The sequence below is a fragment of the Podarcis pityusensis genome (assembly GCF_964106645.2).
Source record: "Podarcis pityusensis genome assembly, chromosome: 6".
NCBI lineage: Eukaryota > Metazoa > Chordata > Lepidosauria > Squamata > Lacertidae > Podarcis > Podarcis pityusensis.
The window spans coordinates 13285500-13313401 of record NC_138030.1 but is presented as its reverse complement, the minus strand read 5'-3'; the positions used below and the strand labels follow the sequence as shown (position 1 = coordinate 13313401).

The following is a 27902-nucleotide window of genomic DNA, read 5'->3' as shown; positions in this document are numbered from 1 at the left end:
AGGCTGTTCACATAGACTAGAATTCTCCTGGGACTGGCATTTGCCAGCATATCTACCTGGGTGGCTGACAGTGACACTATTGTGGAATCTAGACACATATGAAAAACGTTGTGAAAACGTTTTGAAAAATATATTGAATTTGCCATAGCTCACCATCGCCATCTTATGTCACATTTGTACAAAAGCACTTTACAATACACCTAAAACGTTTTATTTGCAGCTGCGTAGCTGAGTCCTATCTGATTTCACCCAGCCAGCCTATAATGGGATATCAAGGCAGTTATCACAGAATAAGTGTTGGGGCAGAAGACTCGTGGAATAAATTCTTCAAAATAGTAGTGGTTTGGGGAAATGGAATCCTAACCAGGATCAATTGAGAAATCACACCAGATCACACTTAGGTTTTCCCTAATGGAACAAATAGTGTTAGGGGAGGGGATTTTCACTGAGGGCCAGTGAGCCTTCTTGGTGTCCCAGTCTGATCTGTACTGGGGCTCCCCCACAGCTGATGTTTGCCAAAATTTAAGGAGATGGTAAATTAGAAATCTTAGTTATTTCATTCAGATTGTTCCCCTGTTTTCTGCTCTTTCCTTCCTCATAATTGCCCCCTTACATACAAAATTTCAGCCGCCCACTGTTTGATGTTCTTTAATCTCCTTGCTGTATTCAGCTTCACCCTGCCCCCCTTTATATTAGACATATGAAGCAGATTACAAGGGAAAGCATTAAAACGATTAACGAGAGAAAGCCAACTCACATATTAGCCAGGAAATGCACATGAGTCTCAGTGTTGCTGTCACTGGGGAGAAACAGAACATAACCTCAATACTTCACTCCAGCTGCTGCAGGCTAACACTACACGACTGAAGAGTATTTAAACAAAAAACATTTTCGGTCTCACCATCAGTATCATAGGAATATTAGACCTCTACTCTACCCAAGTGCCGTGACAATGAATTAAAAACAAAATAAGATGCTGGACATAGTACTCCAGATGTGCTCTGGCCAGCACAAAATAGAGTGGAATTATTACTTTTTGTGGTCATTTAAATCACATTCAATGCACATTAAAAGCACGTGACTTCTCCCAAAGAATCATGGGAACTGTAGTTTGTTAAGGGTACTGAGGGCTGTAGCTCTGTAGGGTTAAACTACAGTTCCCAAGAGTCTCTGGGGAAAAGCCATGTGCTTTAAATATCTGGTGCGGATGTCACCTACATGTTCCTTGGTGGTGGATGGGACACACACACTGTTATGTACTGAGTTGAATAGGATCCAAAAGGCAGCAGTCTGATTGGTCCTAGAACAATATGATTCAGAATGCAGCAGTCTGATTGCCACTCTTCATCCTGGAGAAGAGTGACTAGTGGGGTGCCACAGGGTTCTGTCTTGGGCCCGGTCTTATTCAACATCTTTATCAACGACTTGGATGATGGACTCAAGGGCATTCTGATCAAATTTGCAGATGACACCAAACTGGGAGGGGTGGCTAACACTCCAGAGGACAGGATCACACTTCAAAACGACCTTGACAGATTAGAGAACTGGGCCAAAACAAACAAGATGAATTTTAACAGGGAGAAATGTAAAGTATTGCACTTGGGCAAAAAAAATGAGAGGCACAAATACAAGATGGGGGACACCTGGCTTGAGAGCAGTACATGTGAAAAGGATCTAGGAGTCTTGGTTGACCACAAACTTGACATGAGCCAACAGTGTGACGCGGCAGCTAAAAAAGCCAATGCAATTCTGGGCTGCATCAATAGGAGTATAGCATCTAGATCAAGGGAAGTAATAGTGCCACTGTATTCTGCTCTGGTCAGACCTCACCTGGAGTACTGTGTCCAGTTCTGGGCACCACAGTTCAAGAAGGACACTGACCAACTGGAACGTGTCCAGAGGAGGGCAACCAAAATGGTCAAAGGCCTGGAAACGATGCCTTATGAGGAACGGCTAAGGGAGCTGGGCATGTTTAGCCTGGAGAAGAGGAGGTTAAGGGGTGATATGATAGCCATGTTCAAATATATAAAAGGATGTCACATAGAGGAGGGAGAAAGGTTGTTTTCTGCTGCTCCAGAGAAGCGGACATGGAGCAATGGATCCAAACTACAAGAAAGAAGATTCCACCTAAACATTAGGAAGAACTTCCTGACAGTAAGAGCTGTTCGACAGTGGAATTTGCTGCCAAGGAGTGTGGTGGAGTCTCCTTCTTTGGAGGTCTTTAAGCAGAGGCTTGACAACCATATGTCAGGAGTGCTCTGATGGTGTTTCCTGCTTGGCAGGGGGTTGGACTCGATGGCCCTTGTGGTCTCTTCCAACTCTATGATTCTATGATTCTATGATTGGTCCTAGAACAATGCAGCAGTATGATTGGTCCGCAGGAGCCACCCAATCCCGCTCCAGGTGGAAGTGAATCCACAACCTGATCGGCCTACAGGAGAATCCCAGAATTAGCCAATCACGTGCGGCCCATTGTGTAAATAATGTATATAAAGCAGATATTTTGGGGGAACTTCCATTCCTCGCTACTATGAGCTAAATAAAGAGCATGAAATCCACACTCGACTCCAAGTATATTTCACACACACACACACATTTCCAAATGTAAGCTGCACAATCACACTATCACACACACAAATGCACAATTATCTGTCATTGTAGAACATGAACTCATGGATCATGCATAGCACCTTCCGGAAAGTGGCCTGATGCAAATATTAGCCAGATCAGTGGCCTTCAGGAAGTCTTCGTGGAAGTAATGAAGCTGCAAGATGCAAGCCAGAAGGAAAGCACCAGGGAGCAGAATCCTTGCAAACAGCTCTATTGTGCTGAACCGCTCAAGACCCAGGTCTTTTAATCTGTCCAGGGGAAAGGAGAGAGATCCACCCATCACAACCCACTGGGAGGTAATTCACATAATAGGTTCTCAGTGTTAAGAAGGCAATGACTTCGATTCTGCCCTGTGTTTGTTCCATGCGATGCTGTTTCCGTTCTGCTGCAATTTGGCTTCTGACAAAAACTATGTTATTTGTCTCACCACCTGCTGAGGTGGAATTTTACGTAATCAAATTTTGCAATTAATTGCAGTATCATTACCTTAAAGGTAAAGGTAAAGGGACCCCTCACCATTAGGTCCAGTCATGACCGACTCTGGGGTTGCGTCGCTCATCTCGCTTTATTGGCCGAGGGAGCCGGCGTACAGCTTCCAGGTCATGTGGCCAGCATGACTAAGCCGCTTCTGGCGAACCAGAGCAGCACACAGAAACGCCGTTTACCTTCCCGCCGGAGTGGTACCTATTTATCTACTTGCACTTTGACATGCTTTCGAACTGCTAGGTTGGCAGGAGCAGGGACTGAACAACGGGAGCTCACCCCGTCGCGGGGATTCGAACCGCCAATCTTCTAATCGGCAAGTCCTAGGCTCTGTGGTTTAACCCACAGCGCCACCCGCGTCCCTTTGTCATTACCTTACCCCAGACCATCAATGTTGGGGCTGTTTGTTTCAATGCGAGTGAAATGCAGTGCAGGAAGGGGGAATTGACATCACTTATGTAGCGCTTGCAGAATAAAATTAGCAACAACAGTGAATAATAATTGCATTCCCTGGATTGATTTCCATTCTGGACATGGAATGAATAAGTGAACATCAGCAATTTCTGCTCCTGTTTCCATTTCTTTCAGCATTTTCCCTACTCAAGCCATCCAATCATTCCAGTGAGATCCATCTCGTGCCACCAGTGTCATTCTTTTGGTGCCAGGTAAAAACTTATTTCATTTCCAAGGCATTTGACAGATTATGATGATTCACTGGACGATATGGTTTTGCAGCTGTTTTATTGGGTCTGTTTTATGGATATTGCAAAGCATTGTTCTTTTTTCTTTCCTTTTCAGTTCTACGTCATGCTTTACATTTCAAAGTTTTGTAAGTTGCTTAGAGACACAGTTGCATAGCAAGCCACTAATAAATTAAATAACTGATATAATCATTAATACTAATAATTCAGTCCCTGTTCTTTCATTTCCCCAGCATACAATAATCACTGGTTTAGATGTGAGGGGTTCCTCCACCCCTTTTCATTAGGAATAGTTCTAGTGCTCTGGTACTCCACAGATAAATAATGTTTGATAGGGCAAATTCTGAAAATTATGTTCAAATTGCACAGCTCACAATCACAAGTCTGTGCAGGCAATTTGTGTGTGTGTTCCCTGGTATTTTAAGTCCCTCTCTCTCACACACAGACAAACATCCGTGCTGATTAGATCCTGTTGCAGAGGTAGCACCAAAATGACCCAATTTAGTTGCCCAAATCCTTCCTCCTGAGAAAGAGATATGTTCAGCCAACAGGGGGCAGAATTAACCCTCTCATAAAGAGCCAGAAAGAGAGCTCTTTAGGCAGATAATGCCAGGGAAGAACATCAGAGTCACAGCAAGCTGGCAGTGCTAACTTAATTCAACAGCAGCAAAAATCTACATTTTTAATTTTTTTTTTACTATTGTGCAATAGACCAGAGATGCTATAATGAATTTCAAGATAAAATTTGGATTTGAATATTTTAAATGAGAGCCAGTGTGGTGGTGCTGTTACCGTGTCAGAAACAAAAGACTTGGAAACCGAGCTTCAAATCCCCAGTCAGCCTCAGAGATCACAGTAAATAAATAAAACAAAGCCCTTACCTCTCCTCTGATATCTCCAAGGTGTTTAGGAAAAACGCTGACACCATCTCAAATTGATAGGCATAGATAGCAATGAGCACCACCATTGAATAAAAAACAGTGGTGAGCCAGAAACTCTTCAGGATTCTTCTCCACATCTCATAATGAACCTGAAACCACATTTCCACATACCTTAGTACTGGTTCTGAACACAGTATGGTGGGCATTTTAGAAATGCATTTGTATAACAGGTGTGGGCTGGGCAAGTCAACGTGAACTGCAAAGCACTCAGTGTTCCTTCGCCCCATTCTGAAAACAAAATTCGACCCCAAACCACAGAAAGTCCTGAAAACATCATAATAATCTGGGCCAAATGGATGAAAGTGGGTATCTTGTAGTGGTCTTGTAGTAAGGTTAAAGCTTACTGGGAAATGATATATAATGAATTGAAAAAGATGTTTAGAATAATGTGTGTGTGTGTGTGTGTGTGTGTGTGTGTGTGTGTGTGTACAGTGGTACCTTGGGTTAACAACTTAGTTCATTCCAGAGGTCCGTTCTTAACCTGAAACTGTTCTTAACCTGAGACACCACTTTAGCTAATGGGGGCTTTTGCTGCCGCCACGCCACCGCGCGATTTCTGTTCTCATCCTGAAGCAAAGTTTTTAACCCGAGGTACTATTTCTGGGTTAGCGGAGTCTGTAACCTGAAGTGTCAGTAACTTGAAGCGTCTGTAACCCGAGGTACCACTGTATATGTGTGTGTCAGGTTACAGACGCTTCAGGTTACAGACCCCGCTAACCCAGAAATAGTACCTCAGGTTAAAAACTTTGCTTCATGATGAGAACAGAAATACACACACACACACACACACACACACCACCAGAAGCTTTCCTTTTCGGAATTATAGGGACAGAACTACCCAAACTATATAGAAATTTATTCATGTATGCAACTACAGTGGCAAGAATGTTACTTGCCCAAAAATGGAAAGAAGAAAGGAATATGCAGAAATGGCGGAACTTACCGGAAAAATAAGAAAACAAGATAACAAACTTTTTATAAAAGAATGGAAATGGTTTATTTTAATATTTACAAATAAACTGTAAAGAGATAAGAACATTGGCAGGATTATTGTATCCTGCAGGATTATTCTAATAACCTGCAGTTTTATATGAGTATATATTTAAAGTAGATGAATAAATGAGTAAGTTAAGCTAATTTGGAACATGCAGGAAATATAAAAAATGAATTTAAAGAACCGCAGAAAGAGGGGAAGGAAGTCAAGTTTCGAAATGTTAAAATGATTTTACTATTATTGAAATGTACAAAATTGAAAATCATAAATAAAAAAGAAAGAAAGTGGGTATCTTTATCCCAGTCTGAACTCGAAATGGAACTATATTTAAACTGTTCAGAGAGAGAGAGAGAGTTCATAGAGTTCATAGAGAGAGTTCATGGAAGGGACCCTGGGGGTCATCTAGTCCAACCCCAGAAGGTTGCCCACAAGTGCATGCAGACTCCATGCTGGAAAAGGCTCCCCACTCCTGCTTCAAGTTCTGTGAAGCACTGTATTCCGCAAATAGCCTAAACTAACTAAACTGACAGCTGACAGGTAACAAAGAGCTCAAAAACTGCTGCTGCAATTTTCTGATAGGAAAAAGCAGGAGTGCAAATGCCTCCGATTTCCTTACCTGGTACAAAGCCACACAAAGCAGAAAAAGCACAATGTAAAGAATTTTGTACAGGGCCACTTTGCCATTGAAGCTGACGATAAAGAACATGACAGAGCAGATGTAAATCCAGTATTTTACAAGCATCCCCTGAAGCGCAGAACCAAGGATGCCCAAAAGAATGTTTTGCGGATTGTCCGTTTCTGCAAGAGAAGTGGAGACTCATTCGGAAGTGTCATCAATATCATTGAATCGTTCACAAGTATATTCTAAAATAAAACTACTCCTCTCCCTCAAAAAAACATTTTTCTTTCTCACTTATTAGTGCCCAGTGCTTAGAAGCAGACAAAACCCTTGCTTCCTTATTAATCGTCTTTGCTGCCCATTTGCTCTTCTGAACTAATTTTCCTGGGGTTGCCCCTGGACTGAATACAGATGGTAAAACCCACCTTTAAAAATACATATGAATAATAGTAGTAGTTTAGGGCTAACTTTACTAAGTATTAAATCTTCTTACCAGCCGCCCCATCTACTCTCACTCCCTTGAGCGATTCTTCCTCCTCTTTTCTCTGCCTTTGCTTCTGCATCATCCACTGCTTTAGCAACAGCCAGAAGGTAAACAGATATAAAATCTGCAATAAAAATCACAAAGACATTTTAATAACAACAACAACAACCAACACCACCCCACACAACTGAGCCAACTCTAGACAGCTTAATGGAATTCTTTTATTGCATAGTTTTATCGTGGATGTTCCTATTTTAATGCTGTCAATGGGATTGCTTTATTGCCTACTTCAGTTATGGATGTTTATATTTTAACACTTGTGTCGTCGTCCTCCGTCCCGCAATGCCACCGCACGCTAAAGGGTGAGCGGGCTTGTAAACCACTCAGTATAACAGGCATACTGTATACAGTGTTACCTTAGTTTATGAACTTAATCCATTCCAGAAGTCTGTTCTTAAACTGAAACCATTCTTAAACTGAGGCGCGCTTTCCCTAATGAGGCCTCCCGCTGCCGGTGCCCTTCCACCGTTCGGATTCGGTTCTTAGACCGAGGTAAAGTTCGCAAACCAGGACACTACTTCCGGTTTTGCAGAGTTTGTAAACTGAATAGTTCGTAAACAGGACTGTTCTTAAACCGAGGTGTTGGGAAACTGTGTACATGCAGCTACTCACACAGAGTCAGTTAAGGTTTGGCAGACAGCCAGAAGGCAATCTGAAGGAGTAAGTCTGCCTGGTGATAACAGAGACATGGAGACCGCTCCCTGATTGGTCAAGCTCTCTCAAGGGAGTGATAATTAATGGGCTACTAACTGGAATGTGTTAGTTCAGTGTTTGTGTTCAGAGTTCTGTGTGTCAGTGTAGGAGTTGTGAGTCGTGTCAGAGAGAGCCAGCAAAAGATCCGTGTTCTGTTCCTGTAAATAGTCCACTATATATAATAAACACTTAACTACAAGTTCCTGGTTCCTGCTTCGTCTATCCTGTCTGCAGCCAAGTCGCCAATTGCTTCCGTGGATTCTGCGTGTACTCTGCTAGGTCTGGCTAAGGTCCTACAACTAGTCGGAAAATTGCGAAACACCAAATAGGTTTTGCCAATAGGCAATAGGATCGCAACCACTGTACATTAATTAATGAATAGATCAGCAACGATCTGCACAACTTTCCAAAGTCCCACAAAAGCAGCTACATCCTCATGCAATTCAATTCTCAAATCTTTTTTTGGCATATAGGCAAGATTCCAATAAGGTTCAGTACAATAAAACCGCTCAGCAAAATCTGCATCTAACACTTAAGTTAATGTTGCATAACATTCACGGATCCTCATGGTGTGTTGCAGAAACCTGGCTACTATCTCCATCTTATCCCCGTCCTGACTTATTGCCTGGTACTTGTGCTTAGGATCGCAGCCTGAAAGCAGAACCCAGAACTGAAGGAAGCTCACCTTGACTCCTAGGTGGACACAGGGCAGTGAATAAGGCTTCAAATCCAAGTCCACGAGCAACGAGGCTGAAACTCCAGGAAACAGTTCCTCCTTGGAAACATGCAGGCCTGCAAAGAAATTGAGGACCACCAAGACATTTCCATAGGCAACAAGGAAAGGCGAGCTCCTCAAGGCGTAGAGGCGACGGTTGCGCAACATCCAAATGACACAAGACCAAATCAGCAGAACAAAAGTCAGCCAGCTGACATAAGTGATGCTCCAAACCTGGAAATGCATACATAAGATAGACAGAGAGATGGATGCACACAGAGAGACATATATTTTGGGTAACACTGCAGTCCCAAACATCATGTAATCCACAACTGAACAAATATGGACTCCTAAAACTGTAGAAGAAGTCTAAATTAAGGCACACTTCTTCTAAACTATCTAGATCAGGGCCAGGGACCCTGTACCCTAATAAATAAAAATTAGCTGTACATACTTGCATGTTAAGGGATGCGGGTGGCGCTGTGGGTTAAACCACAGAGCCTAGGACTTGCCGATCAGAAGGTTGGCGGCTCGAATCCCCGCCACGGGGTGATCTCCCGTTGCTCGGTCCCTGCTCCTGCCAACCTAGCAGTTCGAAAGCACGTCAAAGTGCAAGTAGATAAATAGGTACTGCTCCAGCGGGAAGGTAAACGGCGTTTCCGTGCACTCCTCTGGTTCACCAGAAGCGTCTTAGTCATGCTGGCCACATGACCTGGAAGCTGTACGCCGGCTCCCTCAGCCAATAAAGCGAGATGAGCACCGCAACCCAGACTCGGTCACGACTGGACCTAATGGTCAGGGGTCCCTTTACCTTTACCTTACTTGCCTTTACCTTACTTGCATGTTAATACTGATATCTGAAGTTATGTGCAGCTATAACTCTGAAATTGCTACATACATGTCTTTGACTAAGGGTGCCTTCAGACTACAGTACTTTCCAGGACAGATTCAAGCGCATATTAGAAATTTAGGTTTGCAGAGTTAGATTAAAGTGCTCTCTCACTGTAGCACCACAAATCCTTTTTTTTTTAAAGTGATAATGTGGGACTAACCTCCATCTTTCCATGCACACAGAAGGAGGTTTTATTTCAGTCTGTATCTTACCATCATGACAATCAATGCAGTGATGTAGCTCTGATTCATAAGGAATTGTGCCAATGCTAAAAAGGTACTAGGCCTATTTTCTTCAGTGTCCCGTTCACCATCAGTTTCTGATGCATTTTCAGAGCATGTCTCATCTGCAAGAAATGCAAAAATTTTAGCAAAGGGTAAATTAACCAAAACAACAACAACACACACACCAGTGTCTGGCATCAGTTAATAAAGTTTTGGAGACTTTGCCATGTTATATTTAAGCGCACCTCTCTCTTACCTGCCCATTTCCCCCTATAAATGACCTATACAGCACCATGATCCTTTTCCCTTGGAAAATGCGTTTTGAAACATGCAGTGGCTAAAATAACATCAAGGGGCAGCCTGAGATTCTAGGTTATAACTGCATCCCTTGATAATAACAAAGTTGTTGTTTGTTGTTCTTAGAAAGAAGAATAAGAGAAAAGTAAAGATGAAAAAAATTAAGAAGAATAAGAGCAATTAGGCTTCTGTAATGTACTTCAGTCAGTAGGCCTACCAAGGTGGTTTACAACAAGGATTAAAGCAATTTACACATTTAAAATCACAGAAGAATTCCACATCTTTCATCAATTGAAATCTTGGCAAACTGCAATGCCCCAAGGGTGCAAAAATGACCATACTTTGAATAAAGCCTTGCAAAGGGGCCATCGCACAGGAAAATATACCTGAGAAGGAAAGGTTGTGTCCTTCATTGATGTAGGCATTCACTTCACAGCTACGATGACTTTGACACTGCAAAAGGAGAGTACTCTGAAAGCTTCCATTTGTCACATAAACCTCCTGAGCAGGGGGGAAGGAAAAAAAGGTTGAAATTTTTGATTTTGTACAACAGAGGCTTCACAAAGTCCGGGCTCAAAGTTGCATGAATACCATAACCCCAAGTGAGGAAAATTTCCAGAGGTACCACTTACTTTGAAAAGGAAATGCATCACATTTTGTCAGACCAGGGACCAGTGGGACAGTAGTCAGTTCTGAAGTGCCCCCATAGCCACACACACGAGTGCAAACACACATATTAATGTGGAAATGGCAGTGATGGACTTTGGGGGTCTCACATTTCAGCGGTGCCCAGTGTGATGCTAAAGTTCAGCACCCTCTCATGCTCCATTCTAAATGGTAGCAGCTCCCTGAGGCATTCCCAAGGTTCTGCACCCAGTGCAGCCAAACTGGTCGTGCTTCCCTAAATCCACCTCCCAAAATGGGATGGAATTGACTCATGATTAAATACATGTGAGATTGACATGGGCTGGAGGAATACTGGTCCATCCAACAAAAGCATCAATATACAGCCAAAATCCAATCAGAAAACAGACAGGCATTCCAGACCTCGAGAGATACAGCTGGCAATGCATGCCATATTTGACTCTATCCCGTACCTTAGGAGGCAGAGCCCATCGCTGGAGCATCATGACCAGAGTGCAATAGAGGACAAGAAGGGCAATAGGATTCAGAGCCACCAGCCAGCTGAGCTGGGGATGAACCTGGAGCTTCCAGGGCTCAGTGATGTTTGTCTTAATAAGTGGCACTAAGCCCAGGACCCTAGAGAAATGGAGAAAATGGTGAAGAGGTTGCTGCTACTTGATCTTTGTGGAAACAGGAGAGGAAAAGCAATAATGCCAAAGAAAGACTAATTTACCTGTAGCAGCCAACTCCTAGGGGCCGAGGATCCTTCGGTCCCCCCAATAAAATATTTGAGGGGGGCAGCCCCCCCAAAGTTGATGGGCATTGCCATTAAAATGTTGTGTGTGCTCCGTGTCATGAGATTGATTATACGGGGCATGGCTTGCCTGGACCTGCCCCCCCCCATATTTTATTTAAGTTGGCACCCCTGATCATCACCGAAAAAGTGCAGCATCGCTTGTGTGAATGGGGCATCAAGGCTATAGATCAAGGCCCCAGGCAGAACTTTAATTTCACTGGAAATAATAATAATAATAATAATAATAATAATAATAATAATAATAATATATTTGTACCCCACCCATCTGGCTGGATTTCCCCAGCCACTCTGTGCAGCTTACAGTGCATATAAAAACATAGTAAAACCTCAAACATCAAACACCTCCCGATGCAGGGCTGCCTTCAGATGTTTTCTAAAAATCAGATAGTTGTTCACTTCCTTAACATCTGATGGGAGGGCGTTTCACAGGGAGGGTGCAGGAACCGCTGCCATTGGTGCTTGAATGGCAGGATCTGATCAAATTGAAAGGCACTTTGATCAAGCAGAGGGAGGCTTCCACCAGGAAAATAGGGAGGGAAATTATTTATGCTGATTCCACCTCTCCCTTGCAGCAGCCCCCTAATCTGTTCCAGTGGGCTGGGGGACCCTTCGCAACAATGTGGGGAGTGGGGAGATGCAGAGGGAGGGAGAATCATGGCGGATAAGCCTATGTTCTATCTCCATCGTCAGAGGCAGCATGGTCCTGTGTACTAGTTTCTGGGAGGCACAAGTAGGAAGAGTGCTGTTGCGCTGAGGTTCTGCTTCTGAGTTTCCCATATGCACCTGTGAGAACATGATGCTGGACTTGACGATTTAATCCAGGAGGGCTCTTATTTTTTTGATTGGTTATAACTGGAGGTAACACTAGTGCATATAATGCTCAGTTCTTAATCAGAACCAAGGTCTGCTGTGCTTTCTCTTACATACCATCTTCTTCAGTGTGTGAGTTTGATCTTTTTACCTGGCATAAATGTCTTCAGGAGGAACCAGGTCCTGGAAGTATGGAAGCTGGTACAGGTAAAAAGCACCCAGGTGCCCTGCACTGAATATTGCAACCAAAACACACAAACTGTTGAAGGCAACCGGGCTGATTGGCCAATGACAAGACCACCAGGAGCACAGGCCTAGGAAGATGAAGAAATAAACTGCAGAAGTTGCCGAAGGTAGGATGATGCCTATGGATAAAGAAACGAAATGCAAAATTTCAGGTTTGCATGGAAAACTGGGTTTGGCTGTGTATGCAGCGTGCATTTAAAGTGCATGAAATTCTCCCAAAGAATCATGGGCAATGTCATCTGTTAAGGGGTGGGAGGGAATTTCAGTTCTATGAGGGGTAAACTATAGTCCTTGGGATTCTTTAGGAGAAGTCATATGCTTTAAATGTATGCATCCTTTGTCTCTGGCAGGCTTACGACACTTTAGAACAGGAAGCTGCAATCCCTCTCACATATTAAACACTTGTTGATAAAAAACGGAGAATACTACTAGAGGAGCATGCATGCTCTGGAGAACTCTAATCTTGAGAGACAACTTGCACATGTGAATGGCCCATCAGAGAGGGAAATGTCACAGGTGGAGACGGACACACATCACCTTGCATTACTTCCCCTCCCCCTCAATAGAGTCCAGTTCAGCCATTCAGCTGTCAGTCATGAAATTCACAGTAAAATAGTGCAGAACATTTCCACCTGCTAAGCCCAACAGAAGCACGACGGCCAATTTCCCAGCACTGCTGAATAGACCTTCACAAATGATCCTCAGGGCCGCTAGGAACAAAGTGAGTTTCAGAAGGAATCTTTGTTGGCCGTTCTCCAGATTATCCTGCCCAGGTGAACCTTCCATTTCCTCGTCATCAGTATTGTCAGTTTCTGCTTCAGATTCCTGAAGATCCAGAAACAATGAAATAAGAATCAATCCATAGCTGGGATAGCTCAGTCAGTAGAGATCTGGGGCCCAGAGCAAAAATCTTGGGAGTTGGGCCCACTTGACTGCCCAGCTCCCAAGACTGGTTCTGAGACATCATAATGTAAGTATTTTGTCCTGCAGCACGGATATTGTTCTGATACTCTAGCAATCACTTTGACGTTTCACTTGGAACAAAAGCATGGTGTGCCCACAATGCCGTTTCACCTAGTTATCATGGTTATTCTTCAAACTGCCAAAGTGTTCGATGTCCCTAAATAGATGAAGGCGATTGCTAGAAGAGAGATAAGCTCATCCTGAGTCTTTTGCAACCCGGTTTATGTCACGCTTCAGCCTAATGAATGAGCAACCTTGCTGAAGACAAAGATATGAAAGCTCAGAATACAAAGCCTGGAAGTCGGTGCAAATAATCCATCATTAAATATTTCTCAGTCTGCGGCTCATCGTGCAAGATTAATGCATTCCAACTGGTTGTCCCTACTGAGAGGGATAAAGGAAAGCACACATCACAACTCAGGAGCTTAAGAAGATCCCTGCAGGTCTATCTAGCCTAGCTTCCTGTTCTCCCAGTGGTCGACCGAATGTGGGAGACACCTTCCTATGTCCTGTCCTAGTAACAATCCCTTGTTTCATTCGTACATCCAGCAGCGGATATGATCAAGAAATAGGTAGTGTGAGGAGAAGAAATGTACTATAATCTAATAACATAGTCCTGCTGGAGCAGACCAAAGGCCCACCTAGTCTAGCATCCTGTTCTCACAGTGGAGAACCTGACGCATGCAAGAGGATTTGTGACAGCTCTGATTCCCAGCAACTGTTATGCAGAAATGTTCAGCTTCTGGCAGTGTAGGCAGCTCCATCAAAAACATTATCCTCCATATATTTTGCCTAATCCTCTTTCTAAAGCCCGCCAAACTTGTGGCCATCCCTATATCAGGTGAGAGCAAATTTACCATGTGCTGCGTGAAGAAGTTCTGTCTTTCGTCTGCCCTGAATCTTCTAACATTCAGCATTGTTCCAGAATTACGAAAGAGGGAGGAAAATATGCACCCCTATCCACTTTCTTATGCACCTCTATTACATCCCCCCTTACTTGTCTTTTTTTCCCCCCCTAAACCAAAAAGTCCAAATATTATAATTTTTCTCCGTAGGTGAATTGCTCCTAACCCTGGATCATTTTGGTTGGCCTTTTCTGAAATTTAGCTTAAGAACATATGTATAGTTAGGGTTTCCCCCACTAACCAGATAGAGTGAACTATTTAAATTGTTTAAACCTTGGTCTATTGTTAGCTCAGTAATGAAATATTTGAAGAGTGGTATGCTTAATCTAGCCCATAATTCATTTATGCATTTAATGTGTTGTGTAAATGCATATATGTATTATGTATGTTTCTGCTGGGTTTTGTTTCTCATATTACATAATAACTCAAAATAATAATAAAAAGGGAAAGCACTTGTTCTTCCCCCTTGCAATCCTTATTCATACGCTACAAGGCCAAGAAATTTGAACGCAGGTCTACATAATTACCATTTCCTCTTCCATCTCTTCTTCATCATCGCAAGGAAACAGGTCTTGGTTCCTTGGATGAAGCTGGGCTTTTCGGTTGAGAAGCTTGACCATCTTCTTGCAAAGTTGTGTGATTGTGAGACTGGTGAGAAACATTCCAATATCGGGAGCCAAAAGGCAAATGATGTTCCAAGCATTGAGACTGCTAAACCTAAAGAAAAGAGGGTGCATTAGTATCCCATAGGGTTAAAGGCTTTGAAGGCAATAAGGGCAAAGTTCTCTGAATCTGCCACACATTCAGTGCTCTGTAACTTGCTTAGATATCACTTTGGGGAAACATGCCCCCACCCACAATGTTCCTCCAACATGGTGTACAATAGTTAATCAATATGCAATGCATAAAAATGAAAACGTAAGATAAAAATTAAGTCTTACCTCGGAAAACCAAAGTGGCACAGCACTTTCTCCCATAAGAAATCTTTTTTAAAAAGGAAAAGAACCATAGTTATGGACTCAGAGGGGTGGTCAAGTTTGCTGATGATAGCACATTGTTCAGCGTGGTAGAAACAAAAGCATCTCTCTAATCTAAACTGGGTGAATGGGTATTAAAATGGGGAACACAATTCAACACAGGCAAATGCAGAATGCAAAAACCTAACTTCCCAGTTGCTGGGAATTACAGATGGGCAGAATATTGCAATAGCATCTTTCTTAAACCATTCCCATATGATGTTGAGCAGACATTACCATTAGGTGGCAGGTAATGGAAAACAATCTGAAAAGCTGCTTGAACCACAAGGAAAACGAAGCTAGTGTAGGTGATCGCGCTAAGCATCTGCCCGGTGGACCCTGAAAAATTAAAAATGTAGACTTTATTTTCATGGACCACACCACCAAAAGAGAGAGCATAGGAAAATTTAAACTGGCTATACCTTTGAGACCCCACACCTCTGCCTTTTCTGGTGGCATTTTTTGAGGGGAAACGGAGAAATGTTGGAGGGTATGGACCTCCACTCCAGGAACTTTTGCAAGTTCTTAGGGTACAGGCCGGTCCTACTGTTAGGCAGAGTGAGGTGGCCACCTCAGGTGGCAGACACTGGGGTACCAAGAGTGGCAGCAAAATGTTGAGGGTGGGCAGAGCTGTGTATGCTCCCTCTAAGCTAGATCTTTCTTCTCAGGGGAGGTAGAGAATTCTGTCCTATCGCCAATGCTCAAGCAAAATTCAAATGCCACTCTGGTAGGCCTCTCTGTATGTGGAAATGGAGGGAGGGCAACAAAAAGTTTTGGGTCGGTCCCACTAGCCTGGCTGTGTCCCTACTTCATGGAGTACAGTCCTCTGATTGAAGATGTCCTCTCTTTGAAGAGCTGTCTGTCTGGAACAAGTATTCTTGGTTTGTTTGTTTTTTGATTATGTATTTTGTGTTTTTATATTGTTTATATTGTGAACCGCCCTGAGACATGTGGGTATATACAAATCTAATAAATAATCTTAATAATAATAATAATAATAATAATAATGGTTTAAATGGGGCTATTTTTAAGCCGGAACTCGCCGGAACTCAGTTCCAGCACCTCTCAGGTGGGCGCCATTGCCATTATAAGAGAAGAAGGGAGACCTTCGTGGCGAGTTCCGGCACCTCTTTTTCTAGAAAAATAGTACTGGGTTTAAAGATCAAGAACCCCAGGAAGGGAGTGCAATGAGGGCCTTCAAACTGCCTTTTAACTGTTAAGTTGTGGGTGAACATATCAGATGACACAGCGATTCTTCAAACAGCTCTTGTTTATTCACAGGCCAGAACAGAACTGAACTGAAGGGTTCAGTCAGCCTGCTTATATAGAGCTCCAGTACAACGTAACTGTAACAACTTTCTGTAACTATCCAATCACTGAACGTCACTTTCGATCCCTTATTTGCATATGGGGACCTGAGTAAAAACTATCTACAGTATCCCCCTGCTGGCCCAGGGTGAGAACTTCAGTACATAACACCAACAATTAGCACTTAGATGAGCTCCCCACCCTAGATCTGAAACTTTCAGCAATTTGCCTACCTTTCATGGTGACAGCATTTGGTTTGGGGAACAGCGGCAGGAGCAGCAAGAAGAAGAGATAGACCACAGAAAGCCCATTGTATCTGAAACCTATAGCTAGGGAAACAACCGAGCGTTACATAAGAAAATCCTCAGCATGAGATGCAAGAAAGCCTACAGCTTACCATTTAATAAATAGGAAGCTTCCTTGTTCCAGGTCAGCCTATTTGTACATCTAGCTCAATATTTGAGTAGGAGTGGCTCTCTGGGATCTCAGGCAGAAATCTGCCCATCTCTTGCTATCTAATCCTTTTAACTGGAACTGCCGGAAACTGAACTTGGGGCCTTCTGAATGCCAGCCATGCAGACCCTCCATGTGTCCCTATTTTCCAGGGACGGTCCCAGATTTTCTGAAGCCATCCTGGTTTCTGATTTGATCCCAGAATGTCCCCCTTTCCCTTAGGACGTCCCTATTTTCATCGGAGAAATGTTGGAGGCTATGGAGTTATGCGATCCCTGAGCCAGGGAGATAAGTAACTATACAAATTTAGAAGACATCTGATGGCAGCCCTGTATAGAGAAGTTTTCTAACAGGGGTCAGCAAACTTTTTCAGCAGGGGGCCGGTCCACTGGCCCTCAGACCTTGTGTGGGGATGGACTATATTTTGAAGGGGGGGGGGATGAATGAATTCCTATGCCCCACAAATAACCCAGAGATGCATTTTAAATAAAAGTGTTAAGTTGTGGGTGAACATATCAGACGACACAGCGAGTCTTCAAACAGCTCTTGTTTATTCACAGGCCAGAACAGAACTGAACTGAAGGGTTCAGTCAGCCTGCTTATATAGAGCTCCAGTACAACGTAACTGTAACAACTTTCTGTAACTATCCAATCACTGAACGTTACTTTCCATCCCTTATTTGCATATGTGGACCTGAACTATCTACAGTATCCCCCTGCTGGCCCAGGGTGAGAACTTCAGAACATAACAAAAAGCATGCATTCTACTCATGTAAAAACACCAGGCAGGCCCCACAAATAACCCAGAGATGCATTTTAAATAAAAGGACACATCCTACTCATGTAAAAACGCGCTGATTCCTGGACCGTCTGCAGGCTGGATTTAGAAGGCAATTAGGCCAGATCCGGCCCCCGGGCCTTGGTTTGCCTAACCATGTTTTATAATGTTTTATTAAGCTTTTTATATATGTTGGAAGCTGCCCAGGGTGGCTGGGGCAACCCGGTCAGGTGGGCAGGGTATAAATAATAATAATAATTATTATTATGTAACATGACGTCTCTATTTTCATTGAAGAAATGTTGGTAGAGCCATGTGCTCTACCAACAGAGCCGTACAGAGCTTCCCTGAGGCCTGGATCAGGAGTATTGTTGGAATAAAGTTATAAACTCAAATCAAAAAGCAGCTAGTCCCTGGTGGAGGCTCCCAGCCAGCTTAGCCCTCTGAGGCAAGGGGCAAGTGTATCTGGCTGCCCACCCCTCTCCACAGGTCTGTCTACCACTGAACGATGGTCCCCTCTCTGAGAACTTTTGCCAAACATGAGCCTTGAAGCACCAACACTGAGTTTAAGAGTCCATCCCAAACAGTATGGCCAGAGCTTGCTGGGCCTTTAAACATAGGCTACAACTTTCTGCAAGGCTGCAAGTTAATGCTTTACATGGGAGTAAATCCCACTGAACACAGTGAGACTGGCTCATTCTGCAGATTGCTGTTTGCACCGGTTCAGCTGCAAAACGCGGGTTTTCCCCGGGGAAGTGTCAGGACAAAAATAAACTGCTCAGATGCAGAGCTATAAAGTGTGGAGCTGTGCCTGGCAAGCCCAGCGCAAAAGGAAGTCCGCAGAGCCCTTACTTCCAGGTAAGTCTATATATGAATGCAGCAACAGTAGCAATTGTCTGATGTCCTGTGAGCCTCTAACCTTTGCTTGGCTTAGCCCAGAGTGACATTATGAATTGCTGGCTCACCTAACAGATAAAGAAGCACACGTACTTTCTCCTTCCGAAATGGTTGTGCAATTTTCCCATAAAATAGCCTGTCCGATTTCTTTCCAAAGGAATGCATGAGTCCAATTGATACGATTTGTTTATTTATTTCTTTTAATGCCATAGCAGCTACGTATAGCAGGGTTCTATTTTGCGGCGGCAGCAGAGCACAAAAGCCGTTCAATGGGACCTTCTGCCTGGATAGCAGCAGCCATACAGTCCTGGCTAGTCGACAACTACGGTTTCTGGATCCAATGTAACACCACAGAATGTTCTTCTCCGAAACATTTAATCCTCTGGGCATTCTTACACATCGTCTATCAGAAACTTTTAAAGCACAAGAAGCCACATCCCATAAATGTGTGAACTACAGTGATTTTAAAAAAATAAATCTCCCCTCTGCAAATAATTACAAAGCAAGCAACTCAAAACTACAATATCACTTTAATTAATGCAATGGATGCACAAAGCTGAGCACTTTTAACTCTCACTGATTTCTGCGGGAGAGACTTAAGTGCATGAATTTGCATCAGTTTAAAAACTGCTCACCTTTGGCTGGATAGTGTGTAGTTGGTTGAATTCCATTCAACTGACCTAAGTTGCTCAGTTTCATTCCTGATGCAAGTCCGCTGAATTAGTGAAATTTCATTTCCTTGCACTCTCTTATTTCCCTTATAAACACGATGCAACATAAAGTCTTTAAGGCATAAGTGGAAATGTCTTACCTGCTGCCAAGGGGAGTGACAGACCTAATCTGAAAATTAACCCACAGGCTAAACTATTTGCCATGGTCTCCTCTGTTTAGCATCAGGACGGAGATATCAGCGAAGTAGGTTGCAGCTACTGCCCCAGCCTTCTGACCCAATGGCTAAAGGAAACTGCGCCGAGCTTTTAAACTCTCATTCCAAATATGGTCAGCTTACCAATCAATGGCTCTGTATTAATTTTTTACAAAAAGTAATACGAAAACTGGTGAACCTCCAGTAATCTTCATGTTCTGTAAAATGGGAAGTATTGATCTTCCTGGGCTTTCTCCTCCTCCCCCCTCCCACACACTTGAATCCTAATTTTCCTTTGCAGCTGAACAAGTAGGATGGTGCTTGGCTTTCAGGCATCAATCTCCTTTTCTTCCCCAAGTTTCCCTTACTCGTCTGTTTTCCAGATCCAGGTAACCCGTCAGAATAGAATCACCCTTCAATCAGCAGTTAGGAATTTCTCCAATCTCCCAACAATTTGATCTGTTGTTGCTTTTGCCTTCGGTGTGAAACTCCTTTACCCACTGAATGTATAACTCTCAGGAATGATCACAAAACTTTAATTCCAAGCTGTGTTTTAGCGGCAAACCACGAAGGGTCTTGGTGGCACGTGATGAGGTTGTTTGTTGAAAGTCTCCATCCACTTCATAAATGTTAATCTGATGCAAAATATGTTAACAATCATCCCTGGGAAGTGTACGTAAAGCCTTAAATGGCTCAGAACCACAATAACTCAAGGACCACCTCTACCCATATGAACTGTCCTAGACCTTGCAATCATCACCTGAAGCCCTTTTTTGTGTGTCTGCTCCATGAGAGGTCTGGAGGGTGACAACACAAGAACAGGGGCTTTTCTGCAGTGGCTCCCTGTTTGTCAAATGCTCTCCCCAGGGAGGTTTATATGGCACTTTCATTACATTTTTTTTTATTTTTTTTTAAAATTATTTTGAATTTTCATTTTACAAACATCAAATAAAAATAGAAAACAATATTACACACACACACACACACACACACACGCATATACACACACACACACACCCCTTTTGACTTCCCTCCCCTCCTTTATGGATCCTTTTATCCTTATGTTACATTTTTTTCTTCTCCATCTCCATTATAATTCTAGTTATTAAAAACAGTTCAAATTTTTAACCACAAATTTTAAATCAACCCTGCTAATTAATTTAATTATTTACAATAGTTTTTCGAATAGATTACTGTAGATATTTTCCCCATTCTTTGTTAAAAATTGATTCTTCCTGATTTCTAATTCTTCCTGTTAGTTTTACCATTTCAGCATAGTCTTCATTGCATATCTTTAGCTGCCAGGCTAAGCAATCCTCTTCTCCCAGGCCTTTGGCTAATTAAGCCAGGCATAGGCAAACTCCGGTCCTCCAGATGTTTGGGACTACAATTCCCACCATCCCTAGCTAACAGGACCTGTGCTGGAGGGCCGGAGTCTGCCTATGCCTGAATTAAGCAATCTATGCTCTTTTATACGGGACGGGGGTATTGTATTGATTTATCTGTTCTGTTGTTATGTTGTGTTATGTCATGTTACAATATGTGTTTTTGTCTTTTTATACTGCAAACCAGGCTTCCTCAACCTCGGCCCTCCAGATGTTTTTGGCCTACAACTCCCATGATCCCTAGCTAGCAGGACCAGTGGTCAGGGATGATGGGAATTGTAGTCTCAAAACATCTGGAGGGCCAAGGTTGAGGAAGCCTGCTGTAAACCATCCTACGATCCTCGGATGAAGGGCGGTATCTAAATTTAATAAACAAATAAATGGCACAGTTGACAGGACATTCATCCAGTGCTTAAAAGCTTGCATGGGCTGCCCGTATGTTGCCAGGACAAGTTCAAGGTTCTTGCATTAATTTACAAGCCCTTAATGCCTTGGATCCAGGATACCTTAAGAACTGACCATTGCATCTCCCCTGCCCTATTGCTGATTTCTCTGGGAGAGTCTCCCAGGATACAGATGCTCAGTTTGTATGCACATGGAGCTGTGTGTTCTGTATCATGGACCCAATTCTCTGAAACTCCCTCCAACTTGAGAACAGACCCCTCCCCCGCATCCTGTTGACTTTCCAGTACCTAGTGAAGACCTTTTCCAGCAATCTTTTAAAGTATGTTTTCTGATCTTCTTCTTTGGTGATCACTCATAGCCGAGTAAGATTGTCTTCCATAAACACGGTTTTAACAATGACTCCGTAAGTGACTGTGGAGGCCAATTCTGGATTCCACACATCCTTCCACAGTGGGGACATTGGTTTCTGAGCGGGAGTTGATCACTGTGTGGATTTGCCAAGCGTGCCTTCCTCTTAGCATGTTTCTCCCTTGCGTCCTGAGTTTGAGTGTCTTCAAAGCCCATGACACTTTTGGTAAAGGCTGTTCTCCAATTGGAGCACTCGCAGGCAAGTGTTTCTGATATTTTCTGATATTGAGGTACTATTGAGTAAAAGCTAGGTTGAATACAACCTCTAATATCTTATCTCTTGCAATGGTAACACACAGGGTTCATCCACATGCCTGTTTGCCCTCCCTGGGGAAGCCCATGGTTTCGTGCTGAATCGGAACAAACAGCAGTTGGATTTCCAACTGGAACAGACGGATTGCTGTCTGTTCCAATTTAGCACTAGAGAGCGAGTTTTCCAGGGGAAAGTGATGAGGCAAAGGCAAAACCGCCAAGACCTGGGGCAAACCACACAAGCCCGTGCTTTCTAGGTGTGGGGCAAGCAGAAGTGTGGATGAGCCCTCTGTATCCTAAGCCCAGTGAGGGGTGGAGGTATCCCAGGCTGCCACATGTCACTCCTAAGGTCAGAAAACAGAGGAGAATGACAGGATGGTGAAAGCAACGTGTTTGCTCTCCTTCTGGCAACTGTCATGTGCACTTAGAGCAAGAAAGGGGAAGTTGCAACCCTCAAGACATTGCTAGACTACAGTTCTCATCATCCCTGACCATTGGCCATAGCTGGGAGTTGGAACCCAACAACGTATGGGAGCTACATATTCTCCTCCCCAGACTTGCAGTAGATGATCAACACAAAGGTAGAAAAGGCACATTACTTCACCTTTGCTGATGCCGAACCCCCACATTGTCATCTTCTGAGCCTGGTGAGGCACCAGTAATGCTCAAAATTGCATTTCAGGCTCTCAGTTGCCTGCTTCTATTTCTCAGTGAAGGAGTGTAGTAAAGGATGGCTAAATCGGTCCATTTTTGCTTCTCTCGCTTTCTCATTTTTCTATTCTTAAGTTCAGTTCATCACATTTCTGCATCCTCACAAAAACCAGTCAGCATTTTGGGGTGCATTTTCCCTAATTTCTGCACACAATTTTGCCCAAGATAATGCCTTTCTGTATATTATTTTCACTAATATATGTACTCACACACACATTATTTGACTGGAGAACGGCACAGCAAATTTTGTGAGAACTGTCTCTTGAAGTATAGCTGTGTTTTGGTCCAACGCATTGTTTCAGAAACTGCAAATTAAGTATCTTCGTATTAAAATGTGAAATGAGCTGGATTTCCCCCCACCCCACCCCTAAGTGCTGAAGCCCTTGCTCTCCCCACACAGAGACAGCTAAATCGCCCTCTCCTTTGTCTTGCAGTCTTTCTATCTGCTGCTATTACCAGCACCCTCATTTTCCATTTCGAAATGTGCTTTTTCCTTCCATATCAATTACATCCTAAGTGCTATACTTCTCAGGCTGACAAAGGGTGAATGTGATGACTTGCACTGTTTTGCTGATGGGTATTTTTAAATATGCATTTCCTTTATTGAAAGATGCCTTCCACCGAAACTGTTGCTGCCAAGGTAGATATTTCCATGTCAGTGATCTTTCGGAACAGACATTGTGTACTCTTTGGAGCCTTCACACTAAATAGACAGGATTGTGAGACTGGCCCTTAAGGAACATCGATACCATTTATTTATTTAACTGTATTTAACTTCTATTTGTTTGTTTGTTTAATTTATATTCCACCTTTTATCCAAGGTGCTCAAGGTGGCATACATGATTCTCCCCTTCCTCATTTATTTCAGAACAATTACATAGTCTGCTTCTTCTTAGGCGATCACTCAAGCCGAGTAAGATTGTCTTCCATAAACACAGTTTTAACAATGAGTCCGTAAGTGACTGTGAAGGTCAATTCTGGATCCACATGTCCTTCCACAGTGGGGACATTGGTTTCTGGGCAGGAGTTGATCACGGTGTAGATTTGCCAAGTGTGCCTTCCTCTTAGCACATTTCTCCCTTGTGTCCTGAGTTTGAGTGTCTTCAAAGCCCATGTCACCTTTGGTCAAGACTGTTCTCCAATTGGAGCGCTCGCAGGCAAGTGTTTCCCAATTGTTGGTGTTTATACTACACTTTATAAAATTTGCCTTGAGACAATCTTTAAACCTCTTTTGTTGACCACCAGCATTGCACTTTCCATTTTTAAGTTCAGAATAGAGTAGTTGTTTTGGAAGACAATAATCGGGCATCCCCACAACATGACCAGCCCAACGAAGTTGATGTTGAAGAATCATTGCTTCAACACTGGCGATCTTTGCTTCTTCCAGTACCCTTCCTCATTTATTTCAGAACAATTACCGTACATATTACAGTAATACTAACGACGGATCACTGGAATGCTTTCCAGCCTTAGACAAGACATTTTTATGATCTGTTTCCATTCTTGGGCAGTTGCTCATCAGTCAGGAAAATTGTTTGCGGTTCTTATTTCCTCTTCTTCTTCAATCACGAACTTAGAAGTGGAAGGAAGAAACATACAGAACCCAGCAGAGATTAGAAGTTGTTTCCAGAGGTATTTTAAACGATTATATACTCAAGGGCCATTGAAAGAAACAGACTTAGATCAATTTTTGAAAACAAATGGATTACAAAAAATATCTCAAGAAAATAAATTAATTTTGAATCATAAAATAACTGAACAGGAAATAGAAGGTGCCATTCAAAATATGCAACTGGGTAAATCTCCAGGACCAGACGGCTTGACTTCTAGATACTACAGATCTTTGAAAGAATGGTTAATTCAACCTTTGAAAGAGGTCTGTAATGAAATAATGGAGGGGAAAAGAGCACCAGAGTCGTGGAAAGAAGCATTTATTACACTTGTACCGAAAACAGAGACTGCAAAGACACAGCTTAAGAACTACCGCCCTATATCATTACTTAATGTGGATTACAAAATTTTTGCCGGCATTTTGGCCAAGAGATTTAAAAAAGTGTTGATGGAAGAGATTCACAAAGACCAAGCGGGCTTTCTCCCAGGAAGACATTTGTCTGACAATTTGAGGAATATAATTGATATTTTGGAAAAACTAGAAGTGAACATAAACACTAAAGCAGTTTTGATATTTGTAGACGCGGAGAAAGCCTTTGACAACATTTCTTGGAACTTTATGAAGAAGAATCTACAGGGTATGGGGGTAGGCCAAGGTTTTGAGAATGGTATAAGTGCAATTTATTCAGAACAAAAGGCTAAACTAATTGTAAATAATGTTGTGACGGAAGAACTTAAAATTGAAAAAGGGACACAACAAGGTTGCCCAATTTCCCCACTTCTTTTTATTTCGGTCCTGGAGGTTTTGCTGAATATGATTAGAAGGGACCAGTTGGTTAAAGGTATACAGGTCGGAACTAAACAGTACAAATTGAGAGCATTTGCAGATGACTTAGTATTGACGTTACAGGAGCCAGAATCTAGTACTAAAAGGGTTTTAGAACTGATTCAAGAATTTGGTCAAGTGGCAGGATTTAAACTGAACAAGTCAAAAACTAAGGTTTTAGAGAAAAATTTAACACCGATTGAAAGAGAGAGGTTTCAGAATGAGATAGGTTTAACAGTGGTTAAGAAAGTTAAATATTTGGGGATTAACATGACAGCAAAAAATGGGAACTTATTTAAAGATAACTATGAAAAATGTTGGGCGGAAGTGAAAAAAGATTTAGAAATTTGGTCAAATTTGAAGCTTTCACTGCTGGGCCGTATTGCTGCGATAAAAATGAATGTATTGCCTAGAATGTTGTTTTTGTTTCAAACTTTGCAAATTGTGGACAAAATGGATTGTTTCAAGAGGTGGCAGAAAGATATTTCTAGATTTGTCTGGCAGGGCAAGAAGCCCAGAATAAAATTTAAAATACTAACAGATGCAAAGGAAAGAGGTGGATTTGCCCTGCCAGACCTCAAACTTTACTATGAATCAGCAGCTTTTTGCTGGCTGAAAGAATGGTTACTTCTTGAAAACACTGACATTTTGGACTTAGAAGGTTTTAACAATGTATTTGGATGGCATGCATATCTATGGTATGATAAGGTCAAAGCACATAAAGCATTTAAAAACCACATTGTCAGGAAAGCGCTGTTTAATGTTTGGATAAGATATAAGGATTTGTTAGAAAATAAAACCCCAAGGTGGCTGTCACCAATGGAAGCGAAAGCCTTGAAAAAGTTCAATATGGAGGTCAATTGGCCGAAATATTGGGAAATTTTGGAACAAGATGGAGATAGACTGAAATTGCAGAGTTTTGAAAAACTAAAAAACAAAGTGCGAGACTGGCTTCATTATTTTCAGATAATGGAGGCATTTAAATTGGACAAGAAAATTGGCTTCCAGGTGGAAAGATCAAAATTAGAAACTGAACTGTTAGAACCCAAAACTAAGAATTTGTCAATAATGTATAACTTGCTGCTGAAATGGAACACCCAGGATGAAACGGTAAAATCGGCTATGATTAAATGGGCACAAGACGTTGGACATAACATTATGTTTGCTGACTGGGAACAATTGTGGACCACAGGTATGAAATTTACGGCATGTAATGCCTTAAGAGAGAATATTATGAAAATGATATACAGGTGGTACATAACCCCAGTCAAGCTTGCAAAAATCTATCATTTGCCCGATAACAAATGTTGGAAATGTAAAGAAACTGAAGGTACATTTTTTCACCTTTGGTGGACGTGCCCAAAGATTAAGGCTTTCTGGGAAATGATATATAATGAATTAAAAAAGGTATTCAAATATACCTTTCCTAAGAAACCAGAGGCCTTTCTCTTGGGCATGGTCGGCCAAATGGTGATAAAAAAGGATAGAACTTTCTTTATGTATGCCACAACAGCAGCAAGAATACTTATCGCAAAGTATTGGAAGACACAAGAACTTCCCACGCTGGAGGAATGGCAGATGAAACTGATGGACTATATGGAACTGGCGGAAATGACTGGTAGAATCCGTGACCAGGGAGAAGAGTCGGTGGAGGAGGATTGGAAGAAATTCAAAGACTATCTACAGAAACACTACAAAATTAAAGAATGCTAGAGTGATGTTGGATGGAAAATAAGTGGTTTCCAGCTGTACAGGATTTAAAGTTATAGATAGATTAAGATTAAAGATTAGGATTAAAGAAGTTTAAGGAAATGGAAATTTGGTATTTTAAGAGGTAAAAATTTAATGCTATATTATATTAAAGATTAAAGATTGGGATTAAAAAAGTGGAAAAGAAATTGCTGGACAAACAATTTGGACTGGAATACAAAAGAGGGAGGTATTAGGAGGTCCAGAAAATAAGTAAATTTAAATACGGAAATGAAAAGGTGACTGTTTTTAATTGTTCTGTTTCTTTTTTTTTCTCTTTGGATTATGTACTGTGTATTTGTGTATTTTTTTATGTGTATTTGTGTATTTCTTTTTTATGTTTTTCTGTTTAATTTTTTACTGAAAACTTAATAAAAAATTATTTTTTTAAAAAAATTGTTTGCGGTTCTTATTTCCTCTTCTTCTTCTTCTTCTTCTTCCTCCTCCTCCACCACTTTTACTGGATAACTCAGGGAAGAAAATATTGATAACAAAGGGCAAAGAGAGTATCTGGCTTTCTGGGTACATCCCTCTGGGGGAAGTTTCCCCCTTAGGCAAACAGGAAGAAGTGAATGCAGAAATGGAGGGGAGGGGAAAAAATTCACATTGAACAGAATTGATCTGGGTGTTCAGGAAAGGTTCAGAGGATCTCACCTACTAAAAATATCCAGCAGGGAGTTATTTTTAAAAAGAAATGCATCTGAGGGTGCTTATGCTCACACACAGAACATAGCTCCTCATTTATGCAGAGTATTATCTTTGAAAACCTGTCCTGTTTATATCGGGAGTCCCATGGCAACCCGAGATTATTAAAGGGACCACAGTATGGTTCCTGACAACACATGCCACTTTGTCTGAAGGGAAGGAAAGCTGGAGCTGCTGGAGAGACAGGAAATACCTGAGCACTTTAAAGGAGTTGGGGGCGGTGGGGGAGAAGGGGACAGGATGAGGCTAGAATTTTTAACTTAAGATGGTCTCACCTTAACATAATGGCTACAACTGAAACTGCCTTCCCGTGCCTTTAAAAACCTGCATAAGGCAGAACAATCTCAGCAGGTGAAACTTTCTCCCATCACTGTGTCTGCATGTTAAAAATATATATTTTTAAAAACCAGCTATTGAATTTCTGGATCAAAAGCCAGGGTGGCTAAACGGAGCTT

The 27902-nt window shown here is 42.2% G+C and overlaps 1 protein-coding gene across 1 annotated transcript in view; it reads right to left on the bottom strand.

Annotated features, from left to right (window-relative positions):
• Window positions 1–27452, bottom strand: part of LOC308480236 (piezo-type mechanosensitive ion channel component 2-like) — a 71323-nt gene extending 43871 nt beyond the window's left edge. Inside the window, 16 exon segments of the mRNA XM_081011699.1 lie at window positions 758–799; window positions 2691–2858; window positions 4676–4824; window positions 6346–6527; window positions 6842–6956; window positions 8271–8534; window positions 9405–9538; window positions 10100–10214; window positions 10811–10973; window positions 12116–12329; window positions 12843–13035; window positions 14606–14795; window positions 15020–15062; window positions 15332–15433; window positions 16636–16731; window positions 27397–27452. Coding sequence (XP_080867825.1) covers window positions 758–799; window positions 2691–2858; window positions 4676–4824; window positions 6346–6527; window positions 6842–6956; window positions 8271–8534; window positions 9405–9538; window positions 10100–10214; window positions 10811–10973; window positions 12116–12329; window positions 12843–13035; window positions 14606–14795; window positions 15020–15062; window positions 15332–15433; window positions 16636–16731; window positions 27397–27442 — 2216 coding nt within the window. The 5' untranslated portion in view covers window positions 27443–27452.
• Between the last annotated feature and the right edge of the window lie 450 nt (window positions 27453–27902).